The sequence below is a fragment of the Sus scrofa genome, chromosome 6, assembly GCF_000003025.6.
Source record: "Sus scrofa isolate TJ Tabasco breed Duroc chromosome 6, Sscrofa11.1, whole genome shotgun sequence".
Lineage (NCBI taxonomy): Eukaryota > Metazoa > Chordata > Mammalia > Artiodactyla > Suidae > Sus > Sus scrofa.
In genome coordinates, this window is record NC_010448.4 from 53,780,068 (window position 1) to 53,799,976 (window position 19,909).

Genomic DNA, 19,909 nt, shown 5'->3' on the forward strand with positions numbered 1-19,909 from the left:
TGGCTGTGGCATAGGCCAGTAGCTGCAGCTCCGATTGGACCCCTAGCCTGGGAACTTATGTATGCCTCGAAGGGGCTCCAAAAAGTCCAAAAACAAACAAACAAACAAAAAACCAACCCTAAGTCTAAAGCTGAACTCTTCCACTTCCTGGCAGACCCACTTCCACTGCTATTACTCTGGTCGGAGCTGCCATTATCTCTCACCTGGACAAACATAATAGACTCCTCAATAGAGCTCCCTGCCTCTGACAGTCTGCTTCCTACATGGCAGCCAGAAGGACCCGATTTACACCCGAATTAGTGCATGACCCTCCTCTGCTCCGAGTCCTCCTGAGGCTCCCAGCTCCCAGAGCAGAAAAGCAAGTCCTCAGCCGTGGCCCACAATGTGCCCTCTCTGCTCTCATCTCCCGCCCTGTCTCCCTCCCACCAGTGGTCCCATTGCCGTTTCCCCAACACTCCAGCCCCCGTCTTACCTCAGGGCCTTTGCACATGCTTTTCTCGCCCCCCGGAACGTCCTTCCCCAGATACGCATCGGGCCCGCTGCCTCCCTTCATTCAGGTCTTAGCTCACCTGTCACCTCCTCAGAGAAGCCTTTCCTGACCACCCCGTCTCAAACAGGCCCCCGTCTCGGCCCTCTCTATCCCTCTTTAATCTCTGCTTGTCCTCCAGAGAACGTATCACTCCTGGGTATCATATTTTATTTTATTTTTAATTTTTTTAACGACCACACCTGTGGCATATGGAGGTTCCCAGGCTAGGGGTCTAATCGGAGCTTCAGCTGCCGGCCTACACCACAGCCTCAGCAACACCAGATCTGAGCCGTGTCTGCGACCTACACCACAGCTCACAGCAACGCCAGATTTTTAACCCACAGAGCTAGGCCAGGGATCAAACCCGCATCCTCATGGATCCTAGTCGGGTTCGTTACCGCTCTGCCACAATGGGAACTCCCCTGGGTATCATATTTTATATTTATTGATTTATTACTTCCCCACCTGGAATGTCAACTTCATGAGAGCATGGCTTCATCTGTTCTGTTCACTGCTGCATCCCCAGCGCTTAGAATGGGACCAGGCTCCAAGTAAGAGCTCAGAGAACTTATCAATTTATTTATTTATTTTGGCCTTGCCTGCCCAGATGGAAGTTCCCGGGTCAGGGATCAAACCCACACCACAGCAGCAACCCAAACCACAGTAACAACAATGCCAGGTCCTTAACCCCCTGAGTCACCAGGGAACTCCAGAGAATTTTTGCTTCATGGATGGACAGGCAAATAAGGATGATGGGGCCGGAGGGGCCCCCTCCTCACCTGTAGCTGGGCCAGGACGTGGTGGTAGTGGAACAAGGTGCAAAAGTCCACGTGAGCCGCAAACTCCTCCAAAGCCGCTTTCTCCGTGGGACTGGAATGGAACTCCTGTTACCTCAAGAAGCAAAACTTCTCTTTAGGCCTCCTTCGTCATGGGGAGAAATTCTTTCCCAGGCAGCCCAGACAGGCAACCGGAGCTCTGGGCTCACTAAAATTTTGTGGGAGGTTGGGGGGCGGGGGAGGGTTGATCCATGTCCCAGACCAAGAAACTGAGGCAGCCACACAGTGAAAAACAGATGGCTTCAAGAGCTAGAGGTTCAAGTTCCCACTTTGATATTACTGGCCAGCATTCACACAATGCTTATGTGTGTGCCAGGCACCGTCTGCCAGCATGATGTCATCCTCCAGAGGGTATTCAGGAGCCTGATGGAATTACAACCCTCATGCTGTCCGTATAAACAGAACACGAGACTCCAATCTGACCTCAGAGCGCACATTTTTTTTTTTTTTTTTGGTATTTCTTGGGCCGCTCCTGCGGCATATGGAGGTTCCCAGGCTAGGGGTTGAATCGGAGCTGTAGCTGCCAGCCTACACCAGAGCCATAGCAACGCGGGATCCAAGCCTCGTCTGCAACCTACACCACAGCTCATGGCAACGCTGGATCGTTAACCCACTGAGCAAGGGCAGGGACCGAACCCGCAACCTCATGGTTCCTAGCCGGATTTGTTAACCACTGCGCCACGATGGGAACTCCCAGAGCGCACATTTTTAAACAGCTTTTTATTTTTTTTAGCCTCACCTGCAGCATGCAGAAGTCCCCTAGGCCAGGGATCGAACCCGAATCACAGCAGTGACAACACGGGATCCTTAACCCACTGTGCCACCAGGGAACTCTTTTATCCACTTTTTATGCTTCCTACCTCAGTGTGCTGGGTGCATGTCATCACCTCTCTGAGCCTGTTTCCTTATTGGCAACAGAGGATACACTCTCTTTCTCAAAAGAGCAATGGTAAGAATTTGATATGATTACATTTGTCCGTGTATATACATGTGTGTGTGTGTATACATATATGTAGATAAAGTCCAGCACAGGACTTAGTCCACACAGAGGTGTTAAATCAAGAATTATTATAATCAATCAATCAATCAATCATTTAAAAAATACAATTAAAAAAAAAAGGAGTTTCCATTGTGGCTCAGCAGGTTAAGAACCTAACTAATATCCATGAGGATGTGGGTTCCATCCCTGGCCTTGATCAGTGGGTTAAGGATCTGGTGTTGCCCTGAGCTGTGGTGTAGGTTGCAGATGTGGCTCAGATCCCGCATTGCTGTGGTTGTGGCTTAGGCCTGTGGCTACAGCTCTGATTCGACCCCTAGCCTGGGAACCTCCGTATGCCATGGAGGTGCCCCTGAAAAAAAAAAAAAAAGAATCCAATTGCAGTAGCTTAGTTCACTGCGGAGGTGGGGGTTCAATCTCCACCTGGTGAAGCTGGTTAAAAGATCCAGCGTTGCTTCTCAGATTGGGAACCTCATACTGCAGGTGCAGCCATATAATTTAAAAATATATATATATTAAATGAATGAATGCCAATCCAGAGTAATCACAAGTATAATGGTGATGGTGGGGTAAGCGCTTAAGCTCTTAGGGTCAAGTAAGTGCCTACTTGTCTCACCCTAGTCCCCACTCTGCTTAGGAGTCAGACCACTTCAGTTCAAATCTTGGCCACTAGTCATGACCTTCGGTGAGTCACTTCCCTTCTCCTGCTTCAGTTACTTCATTTTAAAATGGGAAGATGGTGATACCTCTCTTATTGGGTTGTTCAGTATTTCCATAATACATGGAAAATGCTTAGCACAGGGCCATACAGTAAGAGCTCAAACAGTGGATATAATAACTATTATTAGGTGGTAATAATGATGAGGATGATTATTAGACCTGTTTTGAAGAGGGAAAAACCATGCCCTGGGGAGTGCTTGTTCAAGCCCTCAGAACAAGCTAGAGTCTGGAATTGCTGCTGCACCTGCATCTCAGAGGTCTGTCTCTTGCATTCCAAAGCACTCCACGCCCACCTGGGAGTATGACGAGGAAGGGAACTACAATTCCCAGGGGGCGCCAGGGCAGTCCTCTATAGCATGAAGGGCTGTATCGCCGCGAGGCCTGCCGGGAGTGGTAGTCCCCAGGCTCTTGGACCCGGGTGAGCTGTACCTGTATCAGGAGGCGGAGCAGCTGATCTTTGGAGAACGGGATGAAACGTTCGCGGTACTGCTGGGCCCAGTCGCGGGGCTCTGTGGGGTTCCACATCTTGCGGTACTCCCCCATCTTGACCGCCAGCGATGACAGGGCCCGGGGGTGCCCGAGGAGCGCGGGCAACAGGGGCCATATTCGGACCCTGGATCCCCAGACCCCCCGGGTCACATGCAGCATAGCCAGACCCTTTCCCCGCAGCCTAAAGGAGGGAAATGGGCAGAGGTCAAAGGTCATCGGGGGAAAAGCGTCCTCTCCACCTCTGTGTCCCAACCTCCAGGGGCCGTTTCTACCCCAGGCAGGGCGCAGTGCCAGTCCTCTCCCACACTGTTCAGTTGGCTTGAGTCCCAGGCTGGGGTCAGAGGTCTTAAGTCCTAGGGTGTTTTGCAGGCCCAGTAGCCCTGTTGTGGTACAACTGGTCTCTGCGGGGTCTAGGCGGCAGGTGGATCTTAAGGGCATAGGATATGCTCGGAAGGCTATATAGGGGTGCAGAGCCGCCCACCCCGATCATACAATCTTTCCCCATTTCCCTCACCTTAGCCAACGCTCGACTGTCATTGAGCCTCTTGCGCATGTGCAGAAAAGCGTTCTGGGCCTCCGAGGTTCGGCTTCAGTCCGCAGTAAGACGCATGCGCAAATCCTGGGTCTTGGAGCCGGGTGGGGGAACCATTTTTCTTCTAAGGACGCGTCTCGGTTGCGCATGCGCGACCCGTCACCTCCCTCTCTCGCCCTCCTTGGACTCGGCGCATGCGCCGAAGAAGTATCTCTTTGTCCGCAGACTTCCAAGGGGCGGGGCGAGCGCGAAGCTCCCGGGACTGCCGGGGATGGGCCGAGCTCCCGCGCGCAGCCTGCCAACGGCGGGCCGCCCAACGTCCTCTGAGGCCACGCCCCTGCCCCTGTCCGCTTCAGAGAAGGCGGGAAAAGAGAGGGGCGGGGCTTCGGCGCAGCCAATCAGCAGTGGAGGAGCGAAAAGGCGGGAAAAAGAGGAGCCCAAAGAAGTCTGAGGTGGCGCTAGGGACCAGGAGGGCAGGGTGAGCGGAAGGAAGAGCAGGCCTCCAGGTGACGCAGACCGGGCCTCCAGAGTAGAGGTGACTCTGTCAGGCAGCATCACCTCCAAAACTCACCACCCTTGAGCCCCAGCGTCCAGAGTCCTTAAAGGGAAGACCCCGATTCTCTGAAGGTAGCTTAGTGCCGGGGGCTCGGCCTCCTCATTCTGCGAGGAAGCTATTTGGAGCTCACGTTCCCCGCACATCTGCGGTCCGGACCCCCGATTTGAGGAAATGCACTTTTATGAAGATGGAACGAATTCTAAGGGGTAGCCCTGATTCTAAGGATATCACCCCAAATTACCAGGACAGCCTGAAATCTACCCTGAGATGCCTGGGATCTCCACTCGGGGGGCTGTCATCTCAAAGCCTGAAAGGGATCCCCCTGATTCAGACCTCCCAGGGGTTCTGATCTCCCAACACCCCTAATAAATCCCATTAACACAGGTCTTAAAATGGGTACTCTGGCTCCCGTGTCAAGGACATGACATCAACATCCCACCCTCTCCCCGCCCCTTCTCCCTGCCCCGTGCACCACCCTGCACCTCTGGGGCCCTAACAGCCCCCTCACCCCATAGCCTCCCCAGCCTGCACTCCTGACTCCTGGGACCACACCCCCAGCAGCCCTCTCACCCTGGACCCCTGCCTCTGGAATTCTCAGAAGCTCCCTCACCCTGCACCGCAATGCATGGGACCATCAGCCACCCTCTCATCCCGCGCCCTCACCCCTAGAACCCCCAACAGCTCCTTCACCCCACCTAACCCCATACTGGAACTCCTCCAGAACCCTCCATCCCATGCCCTCCTCTCCTGAGACCCTTGGCAGCCCCTTTACCCTGCACCTTGGACTCTAACCACCCCTTAATCCCTCTTGTCCATCAGCAGCCAAGCCCCAGGGTGGGCCTGGAACCTCCAGACGGCGGAGCCCAGCAGGCAGCACCCAGCATCCCTGCTCTGGGCCCCCAGGGCCCAGGCAGCAGAGCAGGCACCATGCACATCCCGGAAAGCCTCCAGGACCTGGCCGACAGCGAAGCTGTGCAGTTTCTCAAGAGGCCAAAGACGATCACACGGCTCTTTGCAGGGGTGAGGCCCTCCTGTGGCTCCCCACGGGTAACAGGGAACAGGAATTGTCCCTGCTCAGACCCAGTGTGGAGAGAGTGGGAGGGCGGGTAAGAAGGGTCAGATGGGGAAAGGAAGCAAAAGAGAGCTCATAACTGCAGTCACCTTCTCCTGAGCATCTACCTATACGCCCTATGTTATCCTGAGCACTTATCAATTTTCCTGGGAAGCAACACCCTTCAAAGTGCATGCTATGAGTCCCATTTTTGAGATAAGAAAACTGAGTATCAGAGACAGTTAAATTTTATAAGGCCATGCTGTCCTATGGGGTAGCCACAAACCACATGCGGCTATTCTAATCTAAACTAATTAAAATTGGGAGTTCCCTGGAGTTCCCATCGTGGCGCAGTGGTTAATGAATCCGACTAGGAACCATGAGGTTGCGGGTTTGATCCCTGGCCTTGCTCAGTGGGTGAAGGATCTGGTGTTGCCATGAGCTGTGGTGTACATTGCAGACGTGGCTCGGATCCCGAGTTGCTGTGGCTGTGGTGTAGGCCAGCGGCTACAGCTCCGATTAGACCTCTAGCCTGGGAACCTCCACATGCTGCGGGAGCGGCCCTAGAAAAGGCAAAAAGACCAAAAAAAAAAAAAATTGGGAGTTCCCTTTGTAGTTCAGTGAATTGTGAAACCAATTCATATCCATGAGGACGTGGGTTCGATCCCTGGCCTCGCTCAGTGGGTTGAGGATCTGGTGTTGCCGTGACCTGTGGTGTAGGTCGCAGACACAGCTCGCATCTGGCGTTGCTGTGGCTCTGGTGTAGGCTGGCCACTACAGCTCTGATTCGACCCCTGGCCTGGGAACTTCCATATGTCACAGGTGCGGCCCTGAAAAGCAAGGAAAAAAGGAAATAATCATTCCTCAGGCACAGTGGCCACATTTCAGGTGCCCACCAGCCACATGTGGCTGGTGGTTCTCATAATGGACAGTGAGGCCCTAGGACATTTCCATCATGGTGGACAGTTCCATGGGGCAGGTTGGCTAAGGTCACACAGTAAGAGGCAGGGATTCAAACTGAGGTCTGTGAGACACCAGAGCCCATTCATTTTCTGCCTCTCAGACAAGGGACCAGGAGGGAGAGCCAGGGCCAGGGCCTCTGGGGGAAAGAGAAACATAGAGGTAGGAAGAGAATAAGAATACATCATGGAGACCTAAATGCCACGGGGTGGAAGGTCACAGTGTGCCAGGCATGGTGCCAAAAAAGGGCTTAACCTGCATTTAGCTTCATCATTACCACATCCCCAAAGAGTCAAGACACTTGGGGTCAAACCCTCATTCAACCCCGACTTTGCTGGCTGACTTGAGCCAATCACTGCCCCTCTCTGGACCTCAGCATGTGAGGGGTTAGAGCTGTGACTCTAGGCTCTGTGCTGGCTGCCTCCATCGTGAGCCTTTGACAAAGTTGGAACTGAGGCCTAAGGAGACTTGATGGGGCATCAGGGGAGTGGGTGGGATGCCCTAGATTGAACCCAGGGTCCTAGAGTTCCCACTGTGGCTCAGCAGGTTAAGAACCCGACTAGTATCCACGAAGACACAGGTTCGATCCCTGGCCTCACTGTGGGTCAAGGATCTGGCGTTGCCATGAACTGTGGTGTAGGTCGCAGACTCGGCTCTGATCCCATGCTGTGGCTGTGGTTGGGTCGGCATTGCAGCTCCAATGAGACACCACCTAGCCTGGGAATTTCTTTTTTTTTTTTTTTTGTCTTTTTTTTGCTATTTCTTGGGCCGCTCCCGCGGCATATGGAGGTTCCCAGGCTAGGGGTTGAATCGGAGCTGTAGCCACCGGCCTACACCAGCACCACAGCAACGTGGGATCCGAGCCACGTCTGCAACCTACACCACAGCTCACAGCAACGCCGGATGGTTAACCCACTGAGCAAGGGCAGGGACCGAACCTGCAACCTCATGGTTCCTAGTCGGATTCGTTAACCACTGCGCCACGACGGGAACTCCCTGGGAATTTCTATGTGCCGCATGTGCAGCTGTAAAGAGAAGGGAAAAAAAAAAAAAAAAAAAAAAAGAACCCAGGGTCCTAATCCAGAAGGCTCAGTCAGGCCTGGCTAAGAGTGCTGGTCAGGTCCCAGGCCGCCCCTGTGCAGCGACGTCCTCCCCTGTTTGCTGGGGTCGGCCCTGGCGTAAATATCCGCAGCACTGCCTTTAATTCTCAGAGGTGCCCTGCTTTCCTTGATAACTTCCCTGGTCATCCTCGGTCTGTGTGATCTTGGGCAAGTGAGTTGACTTCTCTGAACCTCCTGTGTGTAGCTGCGCCTGCTCTGCAGGAAAGACTGGTGAACATGAAGGTCCCTCCCCAGACTAGCTTGGGCCTGACCAGCAGTCCTCGTTCCTGAAATAGCAGTGATGGTTGGGGTGAACTTGCCATGGACGAGAGAGATGGGCTTGGGGGCCATAGGATGGTGGGGACTGGTGTCCATGGTCGTTTTCACCCAAGGGAAGCGGGGAATTACGAATTCCGATCCGGGTTCGAATCCCTCGTGGGTGGTAGCTCTTCTGCCCCTCACCACGACCCTGCGACCTGGGCGTTATTACACCTGTTGGACCCAAGGGGAATCTGAGACTCAAGAGGCTGAATGACCTTCCCGAGGACATTACACAGCTGCCGATGCGCGGGCCTCCACCGCTTCGGAAGGGAGGGTGGTTGGCCCTGGAGCAGGAGGCCCAGCTGGTGTGGACCGTGCGGGAAGCAGTGGGGGAAGGACCCGGAGGTTTCAGTCTCAGACTTTGCCTGCCGCCTCCAGCCTCCCTCCTGGCCCCGGTCCTCGGCTCCTCCTCGTTGGGAAGTCTCTGGGCAGCTGGTGCTCCTGTTCTTCTCACGGCCACCTGCCAGCTGGTGCCTTAACTGATGAATCTTTGCTCCCTCCCTGGGGACAGGCCAGGAAGTGTGCAGAGGGAGGTTGGACGCCGGCTTCAGAGGGCTAGCGTCCCCTCGGCCCAGCCGAGCAACCCCCCCACACACACACCTTGCGTCTCCAGCGCCCTGGGCTTGCGCTGCAGCCCAAGGTTTTCAGGGTCAGTGGCCCAGCAGCCCGAGAGGCCTGGAAGTCAGGAGGGCTGGGTTCCAATCCCCTCCCCCGCAACCCTGAAAGGACACTTGCCCTCTCTGGCCATCGTGAGAAATTACCAGCAGGGCCAGGCCCCCACCTCTTCGTAGGCCAGAGACAGGCTGGGAAACTGAGGCTGCGAGAGGCCAGCCATACACCCAAGGCCACACAGCTGCCCCTGTTGGACGCGCGTCTGGCTCTTTCCACTGCACCACAATGGCTTTGATTTATCACCTGTGAAATGGCAATGAGTTAGTAACCTCGGCCAGGCGGGGCTGGCAGCGCAGGTAAAATGAATCCGGGCTCAAAAATGATCAATGGGCCTTCCTGTCCTTGACCTGGCTCTGCCTCAGACCAGCAGGGCAAGACATTCCCCTTCTGTGGACTCAGCTCTTCAGCCCCAAAATGGGCATGGAGGTGAACGCTCTCTGCGTTAATCCCGGAGTCCTGGACAGAAAGAGAGACTAGTGATGATGAGGTGGAGGATTGCTGTTATTTTTATTTTTGCTTTTTTTAGGGCCTCACCCGAGGCACATGGAGGTTCCCAGGCTAGGGGCTGAATTGGAGCTACAGCTGCGGGCTTACACCACAGCCACAGCAACGCAGGATCCAAGCCACATCTTCGACCTACACCATGGCTCACAGCAACGCCAGATCCTTAACCCACTGAGCAAGGCCAGGGATGGAACCTGCGTCTTCTTGGATACTAATCAGATTCGTTTTTGCTGCGCCACAATGGGAACTCCTATTTGTTCTTTTTATTCAGCGAAGGCAATTAAGGCAAAGGAGAGAAGAGGATGGAAGGACAGAGGCTGCATACGGAGTTTAGGGGTCAATCCTTTGCCTCCCCTGTCCCCAGCCTGAAGGGCAGGGCAAGATTAAAAAAAAAACAAGGGGGAGTTCCTGTAGTGGCTCAGTGGTTAATGAATCGAACTAGAAACCATAAGGTTGCAGGTTTGATCCCTGGCCTCGCTCAGTGGGTTAAGGATCTGGCATTGCTGTGAGCTGGGGTGTAGGTTGCAGACGTTGCTGGGATCCAGCATTGCTGTGACTCTGGCATAGACTGGCGGCTACAGCTTTGATTAGACCCCCTAGCCTGGGAACCTCCATATGCTGCAGGTGTGGCCCTAGAAAAAGACAAAAAAAAAACCAAAAAAACCAAGGGCCAAATTCATTCACTCTTCAGCACATCTGCCTTTGGGTGCTGGGTGCTGGGCTATGTGCAGAGAAGGGTCCCACGTGGACCTGGTCCAGGAGGAGCTCAAATTCTTGTGAATTCTCTCCCTGTCTCCTCCCTCCCTCCTTTTCCCAACACCATGACATCCGATCAATCACCAAGTCCAATTTTACATTCTAAATGTCACCAGATTCCCCAGAGCTCCGGCCTCAGCCCTTCTGCCTCCCCCACCCTCCAAGTCCCCTCTCGGTGCGGCTCCCTTTCACCAGGAACCTGGAGATTTTCTCCAACTCCCGGTCTGACCCTGGCCATCCCTCTGCTCAGAAGTTTTCCATGCGTAAAATTAAGCCCAAGTTAGAAATTTAATTCTTCCCATGGCACCCCAAATCCAGGTTCCTCAGCCTGGTGTTCAAGCCTCTGGCTCCCCCCACCCCTGTTTCCAGCCTCACCTCACACCCAATCCCTCAGATGTCTCTGTAGCCCCTGAAGTAGCTTCACTCCGCAGCATCTGGGTTTTGCACACATGGTTCGCCCTGCCTGGAATGCCCTCCCTCCTGCCTGCCTGCCTGCAAAACTCCTCATTCTTTTTTTTTTTTAAGGGCCACCGCACCTGCAGCATATGGAAGTTTCCAGGCTAGGGGTCAAATCAGAGCTGCAGCTGATAGCCTACGCCACAGCCACAGCAACTGGGGATCCGAGTCTGTGGCCAGGTCTGTGAACTACACTACAGTTCATGGCAAGGCCGGATCAGTAACCCACTGAGTGAGACCAGGGATCGAGCTCACATCTTCATGGATACCATTCGGGTTCTTAACCCCCTGAGCAACAACGGGAACTCCAATCCTCATTTTTTTTTTTTTTTTTTTTAAGGCCATACTCCTGGCATATGGAGGTTCCCAGGCTAGGGTCGAATCGGGGCTATAGTCACTAGCCTATGCCACAGCCACAGCAATGAAAGATCTGAGCTGTGTCTTCGACCTACAGCACAGCTCACAGCAACGCCAGATCCTTAACACACTAATCAAGGCCAGGGATCAAACCTGCCTCTTCTTGGATACTAGTCAGATTTGTTTCCGCTCAGCCATTATGGGAATGCCCCAATTCCTTTTTCACAATGGAGAGGAATGAGCTGAGTAGGGAGCAGAGGCAGAAGTTGCAGGCTGAGGGAAAGGCTTGGAAGCAGAGAGAATCAGCAGGACTGCGCTGCCTTGGTGTGTGCCGGGCGCTGTGCTAATAAGCCTTTCCTCCTGGTACTTGTGTTTGGTGGAGGGCACCTGTTTGTGGTGGCAGAAGGGGCTTGTGAGCGAGGCAGGGGTGACTGGGGTGAGCTGAGGGGCTGGGACTCTGTCCTGGGGGTGCTGGGGAGCCACGGGGTGGGAGGCTGGGAGCCATTGGGGGGCGGGCAGAGTGTGGAAAGACCCCTCAGGGGGGCCATGTGTGGGGGGACTCAGGCTGAGGGGCTGAGCCTTGGAGGCAGGGAGGCCAGGGAGGAGGCTGGGACCAGGGCCCGGGGGTGGGGTTGGGGCAGATGGGCCTGAGCTAGGCTGGAGAAGCGGGGCTGAGGGGCTTGGAGGCTCTGAGGACGGAACAGGGAGGGAGGGGCCAGAACAGCCCCATGGGTGGGGACCCCAGCAGGTGAGTGGGTCAGGTCCGGCCCCTGGGACCACCGCCCCCCCCTCGCACCCACAGGTCTTCTCCCTCATCGTCTTCTCGTCCCTGCTGACTGACGGCTACCAAAACAAGACCAACTCTTCGCAGCTGCACTGCGTTCTCAACAGCAACCGCTCGGCCTGCAGCTTCGCGGTGGGAGCCGGCCTCCTGGCCTTCCTCAGCTGCCTGGCCTTCCTGGCCCTGGATGCCCACGAGAGCCTCCTGGCCAGCAGCCGCTTCAAGACGGCCTTCCAGCTCTTGGACTTCATCCTGGCTAGTGAGCCCCCCACCCCACCCCCGGCGTTACCCACCCAGGGCTGCCCCCGAATCCAGCTCCCAGTCTGCACCCCCCACCCCCGCTCTCCGGGGCCCCCAGGCTAATTTCTGACGCTGGCTTTCTGCCCAGCTTTTTCCTCCAAAAAGCCAGCTTCTTCCTCCTGTTCACCTCCCCTTTAGAAAAGCCAGCAGTGGCAGGAGGTAGGGTGCAGAGCATGGAGCCAGACTGACCTGGATTGCAGTCTCACCTTGGCACCCCTCGCTGTGTGGGCTCGGGTGGGTCGCCTCCCCTCTCTGAGCTGCCGTAGAAGCCAGGATGCATGAGACCCCTGCCTCCAGGGTTTTCCTGAGGATGAAATGAGAGGACGGCTGCAGCAATGGTGACATTTATGGGGCATGTCCCTCGGGTCAGGCCGGGAGTCAAGGGCTCCACATGATGGGTCTCATTTCTTTCTCAGAACCACCCGCAGAGGTAAGTCCTAGTCAGACTCCCATATCACAGAGGAGGAAACTGAGGCTTAAGGAAGCTGTGTAACGCGGCACACGGCTGCCCAGCGCCGGATGCAGGCTTCCCAGCAAAGCCCAGCCTCCTAACCAATGTCCAGCACCATAGAAAGAGCCTGGCACACAGTAAGCGTTCAATAAATGCACGTGCCTTTTCCTCAGGCCCCAGGCTTCTTCTGCTCCTCTTCTGCACCTGCCCAGACCCAGCGTCTCAGGCCTGGGAGGGCCCCTGAAGGTCACAGGTCCAGCGCCACCCAGGAGACCAAGAGAACTTTCCCTGAGGGTGGGAATGCTCGGGACCTGGGCTCCCCGATTCGGGAGCCACCTGCCACATGTGGCCGCTGAGCACTTGAAGTGGGGCCAGTGCAATCTAGGGGTGGGGTTATTTTTAAAATTCTGTTTTAATTGATTGAAACATTGAATTGATTGAGACGTAAAAAGCTGCCAGTGCCCCCCTCCCCCCCAACCCCTTGGGGACAGTGCAGCTCCACCCCGGGGAGTGTTTTGTGGGAGGCTGGGAGGGAGAGGCCAGAGGGAGACCCCAGCCGCCCTTGCTGAGTTTTTCTCTCCCTCCCCTCTTCTCCCCATCCCACCCCCGGGGACACCCCAGTCCTCTGGGCAGGCATCTGGTTCGTGGGATTCTGTTTCCTGGCCAACCAGTGGCAGCATTCGCCGTCCAGACACTTCCTCCTGGGGAGCAGCAGCGCCAAGGCCGCCATCACCTTCTCTTTCTTCTCTGTCCCCCTCTGGGTGAGGATGAGCCCCTCCCCGGGCACCCTCTGCCGGGCGAGGGGTAAGAGGACTAGAACCTTCCAGCTCCCCTGGGCCCCTGAGAATCCCTTCTGTGACTCTGGGCAAAGGGGGGAGAAGGCGATCCTTGCTCCCTGCTTTGGGCAACACGCTGGTGACCAGTCCCTCCCCAGCCCCGGCCCCTCTCCTCCCCCCCACCCCCGGACAGCCTGCAGCTGGCCCTCCTCCACCTGCAGATATTCCAGGCCTACCTGGCCCTCCAGGACCTCCGAAGTGATGCTCCAGTCCCCTACAAGCGCTCCCTGGACGAGGGCGGCGTGGTGCTGACCTCCCTCTCCCCACCGGCCGCTGCCAGCCCCGGCAACGCGGCCCCCGCCGGCCCCCACGGCCTGAGCTACGGCAGCGCCGCCCTGAGCCCGTACGTGAGCACGCCCAAGGCCCCCCGCCTGGCCATGATGCCCGACAGCTAGCCACCTCCTCCTGGTCAGTAAAGAGAATCCTCCCTCCAGAGGGGTTTCTGAGAACAGCCCTCTGTCCTTCTCCTGTCTCTTCCTTGCTGGGCCTTGAGTGGCCAGGGCTGGGGGCCCTCCTACAGGGTCTCCTCAGGAGTCTCTGCTCAGGGTCACATTTCCCTGCCACCTCCCTGACTCCCTGTCCGGTGCCCCCTGGAGAGCAGCAGAGTAGCGGGGTGACCAGAGGGCCCTCTGTTCCTCGTCCTGGCCATGGGAGGGGGCTCGAGGCACCCCGCTGCGCGGCTGAAGAAGCTCAAGTTCAGAGAGAAGATGCTTCTGCCCGTGGGGAGGGCGCTAAGGAGAATCAGGGCCAACCCTGGCACTGCCCTGTCACTGAGCCAGGGGCCACGCCCTTGAACTCACCCCAGCTCACAATCATGCTGCATGAGGAACAGGGGACGGCAAGTCCGTGGCCGAGAGCAGGGGAGATCCTTGTCTTAAATATTTGAAAGACTGTCCTAGGGGAAAAGGAAAGGATTTTATTCCAGAAGCCCCGCAACTAATCAGAGCTCATGCCCAGGCCAAAACGCTCCTGCCTGTGGGGACTGAGCGTGAGGAACTCCAGTGGATGAGGCAGCCCTGAAGGGAGTGGGGAGGGCGTGTCTGGGAAGGGGCAGTGGTCACTCAGCACCCAGCACTGAGCACTCAGCCCCGCGGCCTGGGGTGTCTAGAGCAGCGCTGTCCAATAGAAATACAATTCAAGGAGTTCCCATTGTGGCTCAACGGTAACCAACCCAACTAGGATCCATGAGGCTGCGGATTTGATTCCTGGCCTCGCTCAGTGGGTTAAGGATCTGGCGTTGTTGTGAGCAGTGGGGCAGGTGGCAGACGCAGTTCGGATCTGGGATTGCTGTGGCTGTGGTGTAGGCCGGGGGCTACAGCTCTGATTAGACCCCTAGCTTGGGAGCTTTCATATGCTGCAGGTGTGGCCCTGAAGAGACCAAAAAAAAAAAAAAAAAAAAAAAAAAGCCTCCAAAAGCTTACAAGGGCCAGTCCGGGAAATGGAAGTGAAGAAAAAGGGCCAGGTGCAAAGCCAGTCTGGAGGGAACCATGGATGCTGTCTGACTTTCCTTTGAACTTCACAAAACAAGAACAAAAAAGGACAGCTTGAGCACCATCCTCGATGCTAACAACCGTGCAGCCAAGTGCGGGCGGGGCAGCCTGCAGCCTGCCATTCACACCAGCCACCTGCCGATGCCCAGCAATGAGGGCCCAGCATGGTCAGACGGAAGGATTCTTTGTTTCTGTTTCAAGAGAAGCTAGAAATTCCAATTTTTAATGTGAAAATCTGGTTTTTAAAGGCTAGCAACCAATAACCCCCCTTTTTAGAAAACATAAGGGGTTCAACAAAATCCAAAATGATAGGGGACAGGGACGTCCCTTGGTGACGCCTAATCACAGGCTCCAGAGGGTCCTCTGCAACCCCGAGATTAGGAAGAATTGTCAGGGAAGTTCTGTGCCAAGATAAGAAGAATCTTCAAGATTTTTTTTTTTTTTGGTCTCCAAAACCTCTTCCTGGCTGGAGTCATGAGGCGTCAGGGTGCAGCTTGGAGAGAGTCAGGAAGCTCAGTTTCTCAACTTCGGGCACCTCCCAGGCTGGGGTGGCCTGCAGGGCAGAGGACCAGACAAGGCAGAAGCAGATAGGAGTCGGGCGCGGGGGAGGTACCCCACAAACACCAGAGAGAGGGCAAGTAGCAAAAGCGAGGCATCCTTTTCCTCAGTTTATTTCAAGAGAACAAAGAATCAACCATCAATTCTGTACAAAAACGTGGCTGTGGGAGTCACCATGACCCTTGGGCCAGCCCGCCCCCCCAAAAATTGCCAAAAAACACAAGAGCAAGACCGAAACCCCCCAAACTCTGGAAAAAAAATTATAAAGAATATCGGGGAAGGTCTTGCCTCCCCTCCTCCCCCTCCCCAATGCAGAAGTTGGGGGGTGGCACGGAGAATGGGGGGCTGTCTTGGTGGCCACGGTGGGAGGCCAGGAAGGTGGCTGTGTTTAAAAATCAGCAGATTTAGTGTTTGGCAACTGGGGGGGCTGAGGGGGCAGTTCAGATCTGGAAGGAAACCAGGGGCTTGAGGGGAGGATAAAGACCCCACCCCGCCCCACAGGACACTCGAAAATGGTTTATAAAAATCGGGGCCAGAGAGTAGAAGAGAAAGAAGTCATCAGAATCAAAAACTAAAGAGTGGAAAGATTTTTTTTTCTTCTCTAAAAGGCAAAAAACTACAAACAGCCCAGGTCCTGAGCTCCCCAAGACTTGGGTCCTCCACCGCCCCCCGAAACCCGGCAGGAGGGGGGCCAAGGAGGTGGGCGAGGTTGGTTCTTAAAAAAGTCACTCCTGGATAGGAAGGCTCTTCATCTTTCGCCGCCTTCCGCAGCCTCTCGCCGCTGGCTGCCCTGGAGAGGGATGGCGAGGACCAGGGCTACGCGGGCAAACTCAGCTTCTTCCCCTTTAGGACTGTGAGGAGAGAAAGGGGGTGCGTGGCAGGCATGACCATAGGGCCCTCCCCCCGCCCTGCAGAGGGGGTGGCCTCCCAGCCCCACCCACAGCTGGATAGAGATGCTGGAGGAGCAGCCCCAGGACCCTGGAGCGCGGGAGGGGGAGCAGCCCGAATGACTGAGGGGCGGGGCCGGGACGGTGTCGCGCTGGGGAGCCCCAGAGTGGGCCCCAGGTCTCCCCACCCTGGCTGCTCCTCTGTCAGCCCAGAAGGACTCTGGGGGCTGGAAGCCCTGGATCTTGGAGGGCACTGGGATCAGAGGGTCTGGAGGGACTGGCTGGGCAGGATGGCCCCCTCCATCCTCCCAGCCTTAATCCCCAGGGGGCAGGGCTGCTTCCAGGCCTCTGCCCTCCTGCACCCTCTTCCCTTCATACGGACTGACTCCAGATTTCAAAGGTCTTTGCTTCGGAGTTCCCGTCGTGACTCAGCAGAAATGAATCTGACTAGCATCCATGAGGATGCAGGTTCGATCCCTGGCCTCGCTCAGCAGATTAAGGATCTGGTATTGCTGTGAGCTGTGGTGTAGGCCGGCAGCTGTAGCTCTGATTTGACCCCCTAGCCTGGGAACCTCCATATGCCGCAGGTACGGCCCAAGGAAAGCAGATGCGGCCTCAGTCATCATGTCCTCCAAGAGGCCTCCCCCAACCAGTAAGGCCTGCAGCCCCCACAACTGTTCACCAACACAGCCCTGGTTTCTCTCTGCCATTGGCCTTCTTGTTGCTGGCAATCAGCTCTCTGTGCTTGTTCACTCACTGTTTCCCCCCGACGAGAAGCCAGAGGGAAGTGGAGGGCCCCATCCATCTCCCACCCTGCGGTTGCATTCCCAGAGCCTGGTCCTGGCCAAGGACATGGACAGTGCTCGATACATGCGTTGGTTGAATAAATGAATGAGTGAATGAGTGAATGAATGAATGGATCTTAGGGGGCCTGAGTCCCTGAGGTTGAGGACTAAGACCAATCAGCAGAGAGGAGGCCCTCCCTTCCCTGAGCAGTGCTGGGCTGGGGAGACGGGAATTCTGGGTCTCTTGTGGGTGTGAGACTGAAACACTATGGATCTGAAATCTCAGGGCAAGAGGAGGGCTTAGGCCAAATTCCAGGAGAGGAAGTGTCAGAGGCCACCCCTGCCCTGCTCCTTGTCCCATCTTCCCTCGAGGAATAAGGGGCTGGGGAGATGGAGCCGGGGCCCCAGGGAGAGCAGGAGCTGCAGAAGGAGCAGACCCCTTCCAGCCGCCCCCCCAAGGCTGACTACCTTTGGTGATGTAGAGGTAGAAGAAGTCGCAGTAGAGGACCGTCTGGACCAGGCCCGCCACGATGGCGATGAGGTCGAAGAAGCCCTCGAAGTGGTAGCGCCAGATCCAGTTGAAGAGATAGAGCGTGCGGTAGACGCCCAGCGCAAACAAGTAGTGGCTGGTGATGGTCTCTGCCTCGCCCGTCTTGCTCACCATGAACAGCTGTGGCAGGATGGCCACCGACTCCAGGTAGATGGAGAAGGTCCAGAGGATCTGCGGGGAGGCCGGCGTGGGAGCAGAGGGCGGGACAAGGCGGGAGGGGCCAGGATGGGAGAGAAGGGGGAGGATGGCCGGCGTTGTGGTCACAGGTGCAGGGGTGTTGCAGCAAAGATAACGGGTAAGAGGTGCCCCTCGGGCCCAGACACTGCGCTTCCCACGCAACATACATTCTCTCCTTTAATCCTCCCAGTGACCCCCCTGAGAAGGTACTATTATTAGCATCCCCTTCTACAGATGAGGAAACTGAGGCCCAGAGAGGGTGAAAGACTTCCCCAGGACCAGGTGGCTAGTAAGCGGCAGAGCTGGGATTTGAAGCAAGAGTTCAAGTTTGGAGCCGGCATTTGTGAACATTTGCAATGACGCCTCTCCTAAGGGTGGACCAGGTCGGGATCTTGGCTCTGAGACTTTCCTTCTAGGAGACCTTGGGCAAGAGACCCAGATTCTCAGAGCCTCTGCTTTCTCATCTCTAAAATGGGGAGTTCCCTGGTGGCTCAGTGGGTAAGGATCCAGCATCATCACTGCTGTGGCTCAGGTCACTGCTGTGGGCATGGGTTTGATCCCTGGCCCGGGAACATCCATATGCTGAGGGAACGGCCAAAAAAATAACATGACATAACACAATATAACGATGATTTTCCTGCCCTGAGAGGGCAACATTCAATGTGCAGTCTTTAGAGACATAAATCGGACTGTGTAACTCTGTGACTTAAAAGCCTCCAGTGATTACGTCTCACATCCAAAATAAAATCCAAATTCCTAACCTTGGCCTGCAAGGCCCTCCTTGATCCGGTTTCATCTCCCGATCCCCCGCCTCACTCTCCCGGCCATAGCTGCCCAGGCCTTCTAGCTGCTCCTCTGACATGCCATGCTCCTTCCTGCCCCAGGGCCTTTGCACTCACTGTTCCTTCAGTTCTTCCCTCAGCTGGTCACATTCTGCCTCTTCCACCTCCTTCCAACCTCGGCTCCTCCTGAGAGAGATCCTCCCTGACCGTCCTCCCCCCAGGACCATCCCATCGCCTGTCTCATCCTCTTCCTGACAGTTGTAACCAGAAGGTGAGCACCACAAGGCCCAGCACTCTACATCTTGGGCACCCCGTGGTCCCAACACCTGGCACCGTGCTGAATGCATGCATGAGCGAACTGGAGCCAGGTCCCCAAGTGCTTGTCACAGGCTACCCTTTGGGGACCAGTGATAATCGTCATTCGTGAGCAGGACAGGGTGCCACAGCAGGGAGAAGAAGAAGAGATGGCAGACATCTGTCAGCCCCTTTTCAGTTTTCAGCTCCCCGAAAGTCCCACCTGGTGACTTGCCGTCTCTTGACCCACTGAAACCTCCCCTCAGACAAGGCTGGCCGGCAGCTGTGCTTCCTGCTCAGTTGTTTGGGGGTTGGGCAGGGAGAACCATCAGGATGGCTTCATATAAACTCACATTATGGAGCGTTTCTTACACCCAAGGCAGTGCTTGATGCAAAGCCTATCAGCTGGCTTATGCCCTAACCCTGCGAAGCAAGCTTTAGTGTCATCCCCCTTCTACAGATGAGCAGACCGAGGCCTCTGGGGATAGGTAACTCGGCCAAGGCCACACAGCTAAGATGTGGGTAGAAACAGATTCCTACCCCAGAATCTGCAGCTGCACTTCAGGGCTTGTTCCCATAACCGCCCAGAATCTGCAAGCGAGGTTCTTAGTAAATCAGGTTAGTTGAGGCTCTCGGGAAACATAGCCTTAAACTGACCATTTCCCATTGTTGGCCTTGGGGACCAGAATCAGGCAAAAGAGGAGATAGAAGGGCTGCTACATTTCACTTAATCTATTTGCGAGGTCTGAGTTTTTTAAAGAATCATTTCCTTCTATGATTAAAAAGTAATTTTTAGGAGTTCCCGTTGTGGCGCAGTGGTTAACGAATCCAACTAGGAACCATGAGGTTGCGGGTTCTATCCCTGCCCTTGCTCGGTGGGTTAACGATCCGGTGTTGCCGTGAGCTGTGGTGTAGGTCGCAGACGTGGCTCCGATCCCGCGTTGCTGTGGCTCTGGTGTAGGCCAGTGGCTACAGCTTCGATTCGACCCCTAGCCTGGGAACCTCCATATGCCGCAGAAGTGGCCCAAAGAAATAGCAAAAACAAAACAAAACAAAAGTTAAAAAAAAAAAAGTAATTTTTAGCATGCACCCCTTAAGAGCACCTGTTAAGAGCTCCCACTGTGGCTCAGCAGTAACGAACCCGACTAGTATCCAGGAGGATGCAGGTTCAATCCCTGGCCT

At 55.6% G+C, this 19,909-nt stretch overlaps 3 protein-coding genes across 7 annotated transcripts in view; 1 reads left to right on the forward strand and 2 right to left on the reverse strand.

Moving 5' to 3' along the window:
• Nucleotides 1-4,276, reverse strand: part of TMEM143 (transmembrane protein 143) — a 21,285-nt gene extending 17,009 nt beyond the window's left edge. Inside the window, exons 1-3 of one of the 3 annotated variants that reach the window (XM_003355993.4) lie at nt 4,086-4,260; nt 3,512-3,752; nt 1,309-1,413 (exon numbers count right to left, since the gene is read on the reverse strand). In XM_003355993.4, coding sequence (XP_003356041.2) covers nt 1,309-1,413; nt 3,512-3,752; nt 4,086-4,252 — 513 coding nt within the window. In that variant the 5' untranslated portion in view covers nt 4,253-4,260. Of the gene's footprint in view, nt 1-1,308; nt 1,421-3,511; nt 3,753-4,085 lie in introns of all 3 variants that reach the window. The other 2 variants (XM_013998564.2, XM_013998565.2) reach the window with 2 other exon arrangements.
• SYNGR4 (synaptogyrin 4) lies at nt 4,097-14,010 on the forward strand. 3 transcript variants are annotated; one of them, XM_021094669.1, is made up of 5 exons: nt 4,097-4,170; nt 5,479-5,679; nt 11,639-11,876; nt 12,990-13,129; nt 13,366-14,010. In XM_021094669.1, the coding sequence occupies exons 1-5, from the start codon at nt 4,123-4,125 to the stop codon at nt 13,597-13,599; spliced, it is 861 nt and encodes a 286-aa protein (XP_020950328.1). In that variant the 5' UTR covers nt 4,097-4,122; the 3' UTR covers nt 13,600-14,010. The 3 variants fall into 3 exon arrangements, with proteins under 3 accessions (XP_020950328.1, XP_020950329.1, XP_020950330.1); XM_021094670.1 differs by lacking the exon at nt 4,097-4,170 and adding an exon at nt 4,284-4,638; XM_021094671.1 differs by lacking the exon at nt 4,097-4,170 and adding an exon at nt 4,284-4,638 and having other exon boundaries at nt 5,482-5,679.
• The window catches only part of KDELR1 (KDEL endoplasmic reticulum protein retention receptor 1), an 8,220-nt gene continuing 3,644 nt past the window's right edge, over nt 15,334-19,909 (reverse strand). Inside the window, exons 4-5 of the mRNA XM_003127269.5 lie at nt 17,393-17,645; nt 15,334-16,103 (exon numbers count right to left, since the gene is read on the reverse strand). Coding sequence (XP_003127317.2) covers nt 16,069-16,103; nt 17,393-17,645 — 288 coding nt within the window. The 3' untranslated portion in view covers nt 15,334-16,068. The remainder of the gene's footprint in view (nt 16,104-17,392; nt 17,646-19,909) is intronic.